Here is a 14,126-nt window from a genome sequence, read left to right on the forward strand (position 1 = left end):
TGTAATATGGAGGCCCATTTCCGCTAAGGAATAAAAAAATATATATAAAAAAGGTAACTGGACCTTTTTTTATCTAACAATTCTCACTATTTTCTCAGAATTGTGAGTTTATATTACATTTACATTTAGTCATTTAGCAGACACTTTTATCCAAAGCGACTTACAAATGAGAAAATGGAAGCAATCAAAATCAACAAAAGAGCAATGATATACAAGTGCTATAACAATAAATGTTGAGGGAAAAACACCAGTGTGAAGGGATATGTTAATGATTTGAGTGAGTGCAGGTACAACTACAGGAGAAATGGCTTGAAGGAGATGAGATGGAATAGGATCGATTATATCTCACAATTCTGAGTTTATTTCTAAGAAAAAAGTCTGAATTGTAGGATATAAACTCAGAATTGAGAAAAGAGCTTTGCAAAGCATTGTCAAGGCTGAACATTTTAATTCATACCAGCTAAATCTGACAAAAGCACTTGGCACAGGGTGCAACCATGATGTCAGAGCGGAAACAGTGAGAAGACTGATTTAGGATACGTCAGAATGGAGAGATGAAAGGCTAATTTAGACCTAGAGTTTAAATGTAGTTCAACAGACCATGAAGAAAAACCCACCAGGCATTAACCCTGACAGCTCAAAAAGTGAAATAATAAAGAAAATAGGGTGGAAAATATCTCTGGGAAAGCTCAGAGCAACAAATCACACAGGCTACAGCTTTGAATGACACGGAAAGGCATCTATGCATCCATGCAGACAAGCTAATGCCCTACATGACTCAGCCAGTCCATCACTTATTTATGGCTGGTTTTTATTGATGAACTGGCTTATGAGATTGCAAATAAGCAGACTCTTAAGAGGGTGTGATAGAATAAAACACCGTTTGGATAATTTCTATTTGTATTTATTTAACAAGCTCTGCAGGGTCATCAGCTGTGATTTCATGCATAAAAACACCACAGTTGATAAACTGAATCTCAAGCAGTGATACTTGGGAAACATTCCAGAATGGCACCTAAGGATCAAAACAATTCAGCTCTAACTGTGCAGTTTGTCAGGTATGAAACCTCACTGGCAGTCAACACACACGGTCACTACAGCATCACGTATAGGCTGGACCAAGACGAAAAGCGACTGCAATATATACATGGGAAAAACAATGTAAAACAATGTAAAAACGGCAAAATCCTTTCAGCTCACCATAAACCTATGAGTATGAGAAGTATGAATTGTAAATGTATGGTTAAAATGTACATTATATTCAAGATAAAACATTTTGCAAGTAAAAAAAATTCACCTTATTGGCGACATTACAGTGAAACACAAAAAGGAAACATGAATAGTACTTAAACATGAATACTGGCTATAGTTTATGCATAGGCTTGTCATGATAAACTTTGGTTGTAAGTGTATTTTTACAGCAATTCAATTTCTACAGTTACAACTAAAATACAATTTCTGTATAGCAGAATTTTCACAGAGATAGATAGATAGATAGATAGATCTGCCTCAACGTGTTAATGTATTTACAGAAACAACGCTGCCACGATGAAATTAAACAGGCTACATTGCGATAGTCAACTGATGGCTTGGAAAGATTCGGTAACCAGGACAACGCCTCATCCTCCGCATCATGGACCACAACACCGCGAAACACGGGTGTCACGCTCGCCCACACATACCGAACATCAGAAAGCGGAATGTTTCGTTCATTTTGCACACGCACACACTGACCTGGCGGATGCGGTTCTGGTGGGGTGGAGAGCTTTCATCGGGTGAGGTATTGTTGGAAGAGGCCATCCTCACGTCTCGGACGGAGCCGCCCCTGCTCTGACTTTCTGCCGAGCTTTTTGACATTCAGGCTCAGCGCGTGATGATGTCCACGAAACGGAATCTGGCAGTCCCGATACTGCGGTTGTCGAGACCCGTGCTCCGGCCTCAGATGACAGGGCTGAAGCTCCGACACATGTTGTAGTTGTATTAGAGAGTGGGAGACAGACGAATGTCCTGTGGCGTGACGGTGCGGTGCGGGTCTCACGCGCGGTGTCCTGCGGCACTCCTGCTGCTCACATGCACAGGATCCGATGCTGCAGTGCTGAAACACTGACCGTGATGGAGGATGAATGAGGCTAACTAACGATAAGCCAGAGATAAATCTACGATGGTGTAAGAAAGGCGCAATATGAGCGGTGTTCTCATCGCTGTGTTTAGTAGCCGCCTCCCGTGCTCTTCTCTCTCTCTCTCCCTCACTCCCCTCCTCCATAAGCCAAACCTCCACTTGCACATGACGAGGCAAAATCAAAATCGATTTAACAGATTGGATTTTTGAATATATAGTAAACCCAAAGGTATTTGGACACACGAGGCACACCTAAAATGATGTATTTCATAACGGCATCTGATAGCAAATTATCAAACCAAGTTGTGTGCAAATAAATGATGCTATATTTCATCTGAGAGCTACACTGTAAAAAATGACCGTGAATTTAACGGTAAAAGACTGTAAAAATGCTACAGTAAAAACCTGTACTAAACAGCTCCTTTATTCCTTTAGGCAATTGAATAGCAGGTTTCCATTGTGAGAAGTTACCCCAAATAGCAGGGCAAGTTGTCATAAAACATCATGTTTAATGAACCGTAACTGTAAAAAAAAGTATCATAAAATAGCTTTCCAGCCAAATAGATTAAAAATAGATTTATAAAATATAAATTTACACCGGAATAAATTAACAATTAGCCTCAGTATCTCTTATGTTTATCCGAGTATGTAATGTCCTTTGACTTGTCATTACAAAAGTCCCTCTCTAAATTTTTTTTCCTACTGAATATTCTGTTGTATTCTGAGATGTGTCACATTATGCAAGTAAAATGCTTTTTTAGGCCACTGAAATCTGTATTTACTATACTGATAATAAAGATTTACATTTGCAGTGTAAGCACAATTATAGCAATTGGATGTATTATGATTATGATCACTTTCATTTTTCAAACAGCACAAGCAATAAAAAAAGCACATAAAAATATACACTTTATTAAACATCTACTTTGGAACAGTACTGGACAACAATAACGGAATGATCATACCAATGATGAACAGAGACAGTAATAAATTGACAATGAAACTCATTTTCTAGCTTAAGCTTTCTCAGTACAGATTACTTAAGGTACCATTTCGAACAAGAATCAGTCACTTTTGCTATGCATATTAAGTTCTGCTTTCACGAAAATAAACTTGAACTGATCTGAAACCACAGCTAAGTTGTTGATCAGCACTCAGGAGTCACTATTTAAATAAACTGGCAAACTAAAGGACCATTTGCTTTCAAGTAACTGGGTTATGCAAAATATGTTAATGCCAATGCAGAAAGCAGAATTGTAAATAATATATGCAACATACTGAACTCTCAGCAGCCGTAACTCATTTTTCTATGGACCGACAGCTGTAAATGAAAGAGATTCAGGTTTGGAAAGGCACAGTATTACTTGAAAATGTTGATTTTCAGGATGAAGAACCTGGAGAGGAAAACTTTATTTGATTTCACTTTTAAATGTATGACTAAGCAGTTAATAAAAGCAGCAAATATGCTTCCATTCATTTTAATTACGTTAAACCAATTAAAGGGAGATGCTTAAATTTAATTATCCAATACACCTTTTAGAAATGTAAGCGTAATTTAGGTTTAAAAAACAAACCTTTTCTGGGCTTTGTAGCATTTTCAATGAACCAGCAGCACCTAACAGCAGAATTTAGTGCAGTATAATCGGTCGCTGACTCCACCCCAACACCATTTACAGGAAGTCATTCTGAATAGCTTATCATTCACTCAATAAACATCAGACAGCAGCGAGTTGGTCAAGGTTGTCCTGGGAACGGCTGGCGAGGTGCGCCTCTAGTATCTCTCCAAACAGGCCTCTCTTCAGCAGATTGTACGCCATTGGCAGCAGCTGACGTACCACTTTATAGAAATACTACCAAAAGAAAAAAAAGGTAATGGTCAGTTGTCTGGGAGAACTCTGTATCATGAGAAACCTGTCAGAAATGGCACAAATTCTCTGGACACAAACACTGCATTTGCCTACAAGGCATAATGCACAGTCCATACTGAAATGTGAAAACTTAAAGGGGTGGTTCACTGGGTTTTTTCTAGGCTTGATTGTGTTTATGGGGTGCAGTCTAACATGTGTTAATGCTTCGTTAAAAAAAAAAAAAAAAAAAAAACGCATTATTTTCCACATAATTTACCTTTATGCCACACAGCTCTGTCCCTTCTCTGAGAAACGCGCTGATCTTTACTGTTTTTATGAAGCCCCGCCCTCAGAAATAGGCGATGGGCTCTGATTGGTTAGCTAGCCCAGTGTGTTGTGATTGGCTAAACCGCCTCTAGTGCACATCTAAACGGCCTGCCCCTCTCCTTTTTTTTTTTTTACGTGCACCCCTAGTTTTCTCTTCCTCTTCTCTAAAGCAGCACAGCATGGCCTCGCCCCCTTTGCTGCCTTTTCCCGAGGGAGGGGTTTATCTGGGTTTGTGATGTCACGAACCCGGGAAGTAACTTCTTGTAGTCCCTATGAGCCGTTTTTTTTGTAGGCATTAAACTGCCATAATTTTAAAAGACGATATCTCCGTTTGCATTGAACTTTCAGCTTCGTAACTTTGTAGATATTGTTTATGCTCAAACAGCAACATTACACACTAACTAACGTTAAAAAAGTGAAATCGCAATGAACTACCCCTTTAAAAAGTACAGCAACTGCATGGAAATCTGTGTGTGGTTTAATACACATCCTGGTCTAAATGCTTGTCTCAGCAAGATATTAATGCAAACAGACAGGAAAAATCAATTATTTCTGTGCATTATGTCTTGCAATGTAAATCTAGTCTAAAAGACCTGCTGAGGTATAATGTCCTCTTAAAAATATCCAAACAGCAATTTTGACAACATATACAAAACACCTTTACATAAACCTTTTAATGTCAAGATTATTTTATTACAATCTTTTATTACTTTTAATATTAAATTTACTTCAGCAATTTTTGTCACTGAAAAATGTCATTGCTATGGTTATTTTTGATTATTCATTTGCATTAATATTCACCTTTCTAAATAGATAAATAAAACATCTAAAAAATGTGTTCAAAAGTAAATTAGTTGTTCCTGTGGTAGAGACTAACTTTTGGCATCCAGATACATAATGCAGACAACTGCAAAAACTACAGAAAATATCGAAATATAAAGGAGCATAAACATACATTTTTGCAAGTATTCAGGTTTGAACATCTGCTGTAGTATTGGTTGTATGTGTGTGTTAATCTTACATGTGAGCCATAACAGAACAGATCAATCCCAAGCTCATAGCCCATGCCGTAGTCACATTCATCATTGGCAAACTGAACAAAGGTGATCATTTCCTGAATGGGCGCGAAAGCTTTCATCCTCTCCTCATCATCTATGGCCTCTACAATCGTTTTGCAAATCTTCTTCAGACTTGCTACAGGTAAACAAAATGAAGAAGGAAAAACTGCAAATCAAAGTCTTTCATTAAAATTAGGGTTGTCAAGAGATTAAGGCCTGGTTTCACAGACATTGCTTAGACTAAGCCAGAATTAGGCCATAGTTCAATTAGGACATTTAAGTAATTTTTCATAAACGTGCCTTAGAAAACACATTACTGGTGTGCATCTTGAGCCAAAACAAAGGCACTGATTTATTTTAAGATCAATCAGTGCAAGTTTCTTTCAGTTGACACAGCTCAGACTTACATTTTAGTCTGGGACTAGGTTTAAGCTTGTCTGTGAAACCAGGGGTTAAATCTTTTATCTAATTAATTACATGTGCAGATTAATAATTTTGGCGGAGAAATTACACCCCAAATTATCTTTTAAAGTCATTGTGTTAGATGAGAAAAGCATTAAATAGACATTACAAAAAGTAGCTTTATAAAGAAATATTTTGATTCAACATTGCATAATTGAATCATTTTAATGTGTTGTTTTTTCCATAATTAATTGCACCAAATTAACAAATTAAATCAACAGCATTAAAAGGCAACACATCCTAAAACAGTTGTATGAGATTTTTAGGTTTACCATCGGTTTCTGGCAATTCTCTATATCCAACATCATTTTTATCCACAGGAACCACAATTCCCGCTCCATGAAATGTCTTTGTGACCACCTGCAGAAAAAACATTGGAAATTAATTTTATTAACTGCTGGCATTAAACTTTAAAACATACCACAAATGTTTTACAGTGATAAAAGGGTGGTTCTGTCAAATCGTCTTACATCACATTACAAAACACACCTTTCTCTCTCTTTGCTTCATTGCTTTAGTTTTCAGTTCCAGAGGCAAATCTAACCTCTCGGCCTCTCGCTTCAAATCTTCTTCTAACCAGTCCAAAGCTTCTTCGTTTTTCTGTTGTCCTCTCTCCTTCCTTTTCTTCTGCAAAAACAGCCTAGGTGGTGTGGCAGGAGAGAGAGAATAACATTATGCAAAGAGAAACATGAAAAAAAATTTAAATATTAAATTACAAATATTTCACACATTTAAAGCAGCAGTATGTAACTTTTGGCGCTCTAGCGGTTAATAAACAGAACTGCACACATCCCGCGTAAGAACATTCCAACCGGAGCTACTTCTCTAAGTTTATGTCAATGGCGATTCACGCAGGTATGTGTTACTCCGCAGCAGTGACGACCCGACCAGGCTACAATAGTCCAAATATAAGTACTTATTATAAGTGTACCGGTGATTCGGAATAAGACAAAAACGCGGTTTGGAAGATGAATTCATGATGTACTCGCTCATTATATACACTTTGCTAATTTTGAACACAGAAAAAGTTACATAGTGCTGCTTTAAAATTATATAAAAACATTTTGATAATTATTTTCACATTTTCATTTAAGTTGAATAAATTCATGTTGAGAACGAATGTTGAATGTGAATGTTGAGACAGAGCGAGTCAAGTAGGTGATACTGCGCATGTGTCGAGCGGTTGAGTATACTTTGAAAGCTGTGAGGACGCGGATGTGCACGAGATGGAACGGAACACGGAAAGTGAAGTAAACCCAGACCTTTAGTGGTCAGCTGCTGTAGAGCGTGCCAAAATCAAAATGACTGATTACTGGAAAATGAGATGTCATCGCCCATCGCGACGTTTCACTGTAGACATCATCTGATGCCAATTTGGTAGACATCGCCCAACCCTAACGGCAACCGGTCAAAGCATCTATACACATTTTCATTTATACTTGTATTATTTATTGAAGACACTCACAGAACAGCTGCAAAGATGTTGTCCCCCATCTGTGTGATAGTACAGCCCTTCTTGGCTTCATTCTCCCCAATGAACACAGGCAAAGCATCAGGTAAATCTCTGTACAGGGAGACATGTACAGTGAGAAAATCACACTGAAACACCTAATTATTTTAGAAAACACCTTTATTTTTTTTTTTTAAAGAACCATGAAGTTGCAGTTTGAGGTGCCAAAATAGCTATTGCAATCATCCTTGCAACTTTTTTTTTATCATCCAATTACAAAAATAAATGTCTTTCACAGGTAAACAGTCACCTGAAGTAGCCCATGTGGTGCTGGGTGTCTACACTGCCCTGTATGATGGTCTGGAACTCTGGGGGATCATAGAAATAACGCCAATGAAGGTGAAAGTTGGGTTGAGAGGAAGATGAGTTTTTGTGATTTTTGGACAGGATATCAAACGGACCAACTAGCCGAAGCCCAAGTGTTTCCTTTAGGGCATCTGTAAAGCACACAAAAACACATGCAAAAAATTTAACACCAGTGTAACAAGACATATATTCGTTTTAAAATATTTATAATATGTTGAAAATGCTTATGATAATAGTGAAAAAACAAACAAACATGTTAATAGTGCTGGTATAGATATGGAACCATCAATATAAGACGGATACCTTGAGGACAGTCAGCACTAAGACCCTTGCAAAATTCCCAAAACTGGAAAAAATCATCAGGCATGCGTAGCTTGTACAATTTTTCCACTTCTTCTCGCATTCCAGCTGTCTTCTCATCCCTCTGGCCTTCTTTTGCTTTTTTCACCTCCCCGTTTGGTGTTTCTGTCTGGAACAGGCAATAATACGTTTGAATAAGTTACACTGGAAGAAATAATATTTTAAGAAATAAAATAATACAAACAGAAACCAGCATTTTCTTCATGTTAGCTGCAAATAGACTGAAATAATTCTACTCTTCATTTACACACAAACATTAAATGTTTTAGTCTAAACCTAATAATTGTAATAAGGAAGAAACACTTCAATTTTGTAAAGAAACCAGTTATGTTCATTACAGTTGAGGTAAGGAAAAAGGTGTGCAATGCAGATTAATATTTATAATGGTCATTACAATCCAAGACACACCTATAAACTAATGTCTAACTGATGTCAGATGAAGGTTTTGCACCTGATACAATGTTCTGATACTGACACAACATTTTGTGTAAAACACTGTAGCTAAAGAACACTGAAGACACGAACAGACATTTGCATGGTGATTATTGACATAATATTCAAAAGCACTGATTGATTATACAGGTTGAATGTACAAACAAAATAACTGAAGTGTAGTGGATGCTAAAGACATACGAGCCACTATCATTCACAAACGAGCAGCACATAACCTCTCAGTAAATACTCAACGTAATAGGTAAACTGAAAACTTTACTATGGCTGGCCACGAATTGATGAGGATTTTATGATGTACCTGCGGCAAAGATCTGGGTTTTCTTTTCCCGCGCCCCGCCATGCCTGCTGATTTTTCCCGCACTCTCCACGTAAAGCGCTGCAGCCAGTAGAAAAGTTCTGAACATCCGGTAGCGATTTCAAAATAAACGTCGTAACTTGTGATTTGTTGTGAAAATGTATTATTATTATTATTATTATTATTATTATTATTATTATTATTATTATTATTATTATTATTATTATTATTATTCCCTACTGAATAAGACGCAAATTCATATTTTTGTCCAGATTTTCTCATAGAACTGATTTTATTTTCAAATAATACAAAGCAGTGTTTATATTATTTTCTATATTTGCAACAAAACTAATATGCTTGTAATGCAGCCATGTCAAAAGTGAAAATGAAATGGAATTTTCAATACAAGATTTTGAAATAACATTATGGCACCTATGAATAAGAGTTGTTTAGTGGAGACCTCAGTTTCTAGACGTTTCATATGAAATTTTTAGAATAGCGTTTTTTGATTTATAATAATGCCTAATAAATATTTATTGTTTAATATTTAGGCTAGAATTTATATTCATATTTATCTTCATGCCAACGGAGAATTTAAGTAGGCTATACAAATGAATTAAATGAATTAAAACTTTTTTTTTAAATATATATATATATTTTAAGTTCTGTATTCATGCAGTTCTGTATTTATAGCAGTGTAAACGAGATATTTAGACTATTCTCGGACCACATGACGTGACACAGAGGGAGGTGACAGAGGGAGTTTAAAAGGATCGGTCAGTGTGAGAGACACGCTTATGGCAAATAACTCTGTTAGTTGAAGTTGTCAGTGACTCAGATTCCGGACTCACAGCGGGAATAATGATGTTCTGCAGACTGGCTTGGCAAAGACTTGCGCCTCTGGCACGCAAAACACTCACTCCTTTCAGCAATGGTAAGAAAACGTCGATTTCCAGTCCATCGTTACATCCATATTCAATGCAGTTTTGCAGATGAAATTCACCAGCCTACACCTCGCAATCTAAGAGAGAGTTTTAGAAAAAAAATGTAGCATGTTCCAAAAAATAAAAACTGCATATACTTTGAAATATGAAATGGAAATTGGGAAAATTAATTCGACACTTTTGGACACTTTTAATTGGTCTCTTTTAGGAGGTGTATCAGTGGTTTACGACTTTACCTCAATGCAGAACATTGAGTTCTGATATTTATTTTATGCAACAAGTGAGTCGATTTCCAGTCCATCGTTACATCCATATTCAATGCAGTTTCGATTTTGCAAATGAAATTCACCAGCCTACACCTCGCAATCTAAGAGAGAGTTTTAGAAAAAAAATTTAGCATGTTCCAAAAAATAAAAACTGCATATACTTTGAAATATGAAATGGAAATTGGGAAAATTAATTCGACACTTTTGGACACTTTTAATTGGTCTCTTTTAGGAGGTGTATCAGTGGTTTACGACTTTACCTCAATGCAGAACATTGAGTTCTGATATTTATTTTATGCAACAAGTGAGATATGCTCATTAAATTCATCCAATATTAAGTCTGTTTATAGGGATTTCATAAATCAGTAAACTGGAAAGACCTCTTTTGTCTTTGCATTTGGAAGAGACCCATAAGTGTTTTATGTAATGGAATATTCGAAGAGAGTCTGTATATTGTAAGTGTTTTTTGTTTTGTTTTTGTATTGCAATGATTAGAAGGTATTGTTTGTACTGTTGTGATTATTTTCATGATTATTATTTATTGTAATACAGTGTTTTATATGGTATTATTTATTGAACATATTTGCATAATTTGTAGGAAAGTGCTAATCAATAAATTATGTGTGCAGCAACCTGCATTCCTAAGTAAATCTGGAAATTTAGTTTTAATTGCTGCTTTTATTTATTCTATGATTGTTAGTTCATTTTTAAAGTTACAACCTGCACTGATAAGGACATTGCATATTATTATTATTTTGCTCATTTCAATTAAATTACCAATGAAGAAATTTGAGTTTGAATAAGGATATAGAATCTTGTGGTAAATCAAATGTGGTGACATTTTTTAAGGCAAGTTGTGATTCATTTTTAAGAAGAGTGTTTCATTTTGTTTCATTGTTCATTTTGTTTGATTTCAGCATTTTTCTGAATTTTGAGTTTGTTTTTAATGCAGAGTTTTCCATAACAAACAGCTGGGACATGTAAACCTTTCCCTGCTCAGTGCATCTGTGGGAAATAGCTGAGTTTGATCTGTTTAAAGTTAATTTCCTGCCGAAGGATTCACTCAGAAATTTTTTTTTTTGTTGTCATTTTCGTTTTAAAATCTGAAGATCTCCTGTCACCTTTAACTTTGAGGGCCAGTTTATGCTGGCTCAGCATTTTGTGCATGATTGAACTGATGTATTCACAAAATCTGCTCAGGCATTTTCTAAAACTCCCCAAATATTTGAAGAGGGCCCTATGCAGGGCTCTCTGCCAACATGAATTTGCCTTGGGTTCTGCACACTGACATGCCTGCTGTCTCCACCCAAGTGGCGCTACATTATGCCAGTGTTTATATGTAAAGCTCTCACTGTTTTCAGAGAGCATGACTGTGCACATGTTGTCCTGGACACCTGCTGGTCTACCTTCACCTTAACAGTCCGTTGACGCATGCAGCCATAAATTAGATTAAATGTATAAATGAGGCACAGGCCGTCTTGGTGCAGTCACCTTGTTATTGAAGTCGTTCCTGAAATTCTTGCTTGGTTAAACTGGAAATAACTATATAAAGTCTAGATTTTGTGACGTGGCTGTATAGTTTGTCCTGTGCATGTACTCTAGTGTTGCTTTAAGAGAGTGGGTGGGAGAGGCAGTTTAACTGTTGGACATTGTGTTCTCTTCTGCTGCTTCATTGCAGCTACACAGAGGATGTGTGTTTGCCTAAATGCATGCACAGACACAAAAGCCTAAAACGCATGCTTGCTGCATCAGGTTTGTCTCGTCCAGTGTAACTTTGCATGTTACTTAAAATGTCCACTTACCAAACTCATTCTCTGATACAACTTTATTAGTGGCACAATTACTGGTACTGGTGAAAATAACATTACAACAACTGAGGGACAGTAGCAGTTTTTGAAAAACTGATATTATTTTTATGTTATAAATATTGAAATTATTTTTTTACTGTTTTTTTGGATGATTGGCTTTTAAAGTTAAACCTGTAAAGCCTAACATATGAAAAAATAGTCAGTAAAATGTAATTGTTATGAAATGGAAGAGTTTATTGAACTTTTAGATAAAATATATAAAAAAGAGCATAATATTTGATACATCATGCTTTTGTGGCTCATATAATATGATATAGGAGAATATGGAGAACATTCTTGAGGAAGAAAAAAACATCTAAATTTTATTCAGAGGTCCAAACTGAGCACAAATGTGATGTTTATCTGGTCAAATGGTATGATTAAATTCTGATATAATGTAGAGCAATGAGGTATACAGTATAGCAACAAAAATGCATATACATATCAGTTGTCAATCTATATCTTCCAATAATGTCTTACTAAAATGATATTTAATTGCTTAGTTGTTCAAAGCTTTGTAGTTTTTATGGGTGCAAAACATAATGCAGTGCAATATAATGATGACTGAGAGATAAATGTTCCTCAAAAGGCTGATGTATCATATCTGATACTCACATTTTAACATCATTTTTCTTAAAAATGAAGAATGGATAATCAAATTAAATGACATTGCTTTAGTCCAGTAAGTGTTCATCTTGATAAATATGAAATATTACTAATTCTAAACATGTCCCACAACCTCCAGGGGGACCTGTTTAGAATTATACTAAAGACGTTTTACTAAAAGGCTTTTTACTTTTTACTTTGATTATGCTGATAATTTAGAGGCCTTAAAAATGTGTGTATCAGATACAATACAGTAGGCTTTATACAGTTAGTAGTTTTTGCATGGGATTTAAATTTTTCAAAATTGGATTGATGGGTGGTCAAGGAAAAGAGACACAGCTTCATTTGCATGTACTGATAAGTGTTTCCCTTTATCTTTCAATAGCTGTGTTCCCTACGCGACAGATGTCCTTTGGCCTACCTGCGTCCGGCACAAACATAGCTTACATGGTACTTGGTGGAAGCTCGCTTACTGCTGCTCTTGTTTATGTATGTATTTTTTATTTCTTCATCCTGTTTTAGAATACGTTGTTAATATTATAATTTAACAAAAACATCCATTTATCCTCATCTAAACTCATTTTCCTCCGAACAGGCTTATAAGACAATAAATTCTGACAGTGCAAGATATAATGAAAGAATTGCTCAACTCGAGGCCAGACCTAAAAGTAAGTTTTATTTTATTTTATTTTTTTATTTTTATTTTTTTTTCTATTTTATTTTATGTAATTTAATGTATTTTTTATTTGATTTTATTTGATTTTATTTTTGTGGCATAGCGCTGTTTTTGTGTATGACTACCTGTTTTCATTTTGCCTGTTAAAGATCACAGTTAATCTTTCAACATCAGTAAAGTGGAAATAATTTACACAGACAGCTGGGATTAGATTCCCATTCAGAGATTTTTCATTGTTGGATTCATTGAACTGATGGGTGCCGTGAGGCAGGGTGTCACGTTTTGCTGCTGGTATGTGTATGTTACTGCAGTTCCTCAGACCTGATCCTATTTCTGAGGTTACTCAGCAGCCACTAAGCTAGCTACATTTAGAGCAGCTTTCACTTGTTTACTTCTCCTGTTTGTGTGCTGCTGCTAACCACCTTACTTTTTGTTCTCCCATCAGGTGAGGAGGGTGAGTATAAATTTAGCATTTAGCATGTCTGTTTTTGAGTGATTGAAAATGCAGTCATAAATCGATAACAAAACTTTTCTATAAATTTTGGTCTGTCCCATTTTACTTGTTTTGCCTGCTGCAGTATGTATCACGTAACTCAGAATAGAAGCACTTTTCCAATATTAGTTGCACAACTTTTTAGTGTTTGCAGACAGTTTAAAGGAACACTCCACAATTTTTTAAAATAGGCTCATTTTCCAACTCCCCTAGAGTTAAACAGTTGAGTTTTACCGTTTTCGAATCCATTCAGACGATCTCCGGGTCTGGCGGTAGCACTTTTAGCTGTAGCTTAACATAGATCATTGAATCTGATTAGACCGTTAGCATCTCGCTCAAAAATGACCAAAGAGTTTAGATATTTTTCCTATTTAAAACTTGACAATTCTGTAGTTATATCGTGTACTAAGACCGACTGAAAATTAAAAGTTGCGATTTTCTAGGCCGATATGGCTAGGAACTATACTCTCATTCCGGCGTAATAATCAAGGAACTTTGCTGCCATACCATGGGTGCAGCAGGCGCAATGATATTACGCAGCACCTGAAAATAGTCCC

The 14,126-nt window shown here is 36.0% G+C and overlaps 2 protein-coding genes across 3 annotated transcripts in view; one reads left to right on the plus strand and one right to left on the minus strand.

Annotated features, from left to right (window-relative positions):
* Positions 1 to 3,034: 3,034 nt before the first annotated feature.
* LOC107714206 (UPF0609 protein C4orf27 homolog) lies at positions 3,035 to 8,843 on the minus strand. The gene is made up of 8 exons (XM_016519976.1): positions 8,741 to 8,843; positions 7,933 to 8,098; positions 7,574 to 7,760; positions 7,279 to 7,377; positions 6,303 to 6,453; positions 6,086 to 6,173; positions 5,315 to 5,487; positions 3,035 to 3,969 (listed from the first exon to the last, which is right to left on the minus strand). The coding sequence occupies exons 1-8, from the start codon at positions 8,780 to 8,782 to the stop codon at positions 3,835 to 3,837; spliced, it is 1,041 nt and encodes a 346-aa protein (XP_016375462.1). The 5' UTR covers positions 8,783 to 8,843; the 3' UTR covers positions 3,035 to 3,834.
* Positions 8,844 to 9,526: 683 nt separating this feature from the next.
* LOC107714221 (protein MGARP-like) overlaps positions 9,527 to 14,126 on the plus strand; it is a 13,614-nt gene continuing 9,014 nt past the window's right edge. The window contains exons 1-4 of one of the 2 annotated variants that reach the window (XM_016520016.1): positions 9,527 to 9,671; positions 12,786 to 12,889; positions 12,996 to 13,068; positions 13,522 to 13,530. In XM_016520016.1, the coding sequence (XP_016375502.1) occupies positions 9,599 to 9,671; positions 12,786 to 12,889; positions 12,996 to 13,068; positions 13,522 to 13,530 (259 nt within the window). In that variant the 5' untranslated portion in view covers positions 9,527 to 9,598. The remainder of the gene's footprint in view (positions 9,672 to 12,785; positions 12,890 to 12,995; positions 13,069 to 13,521; positions 13,531 to 14,126) is intronic. The other variant, XM_016520017.1, reaches the window with a different exon arrangement.

This window comes from Sinocyclocheilus rhinocerous, unplaced genomic scaffold, assembly GCF_001515625.1.
Source record: "Sinocyclocheilus rhinocerous isolate Xijiao unplaced genomic scaffold, SAMN03320098_v1.1 scaffold1591, whole genome shotgun sequence".
Classification (NCBI taxonomy): Eukaryota; Metazoa; Chordata; class Actinopteri; order Cypriniformes; family Cyprinidae; genus Sinocyclocheilus; species Sinocyclocheilus rhinocerous.

What these genes read in the sequence shown, in the direction of transcription:
- LOC107714206 (XM_016519976.1), bottom strand. Translation starts at nt 8,782, where the DNA reads ATGGCGGGGCGCGGGAAAAGAAAACCCAGATCTTTGCCGCAG. An exon ending in TAGTGCTGACTGTCCTCAAG is followed by an intron (nt 7,761 to 7,932) that starts GTATCCGTCTTA and finishes TGTGCTTTACAG; the next exon opens with ATGCCCTAAAGGAAACACTT. An exon ending in AACATCTTTGCAGCTGTTCT is followed by an intron (nt 6,454 to 7,278) that starts GTGAGTGTCTTC and finishes CACACCACCTAG; the next exon opens with GCTGTTTTTGCAGAAGAAAA.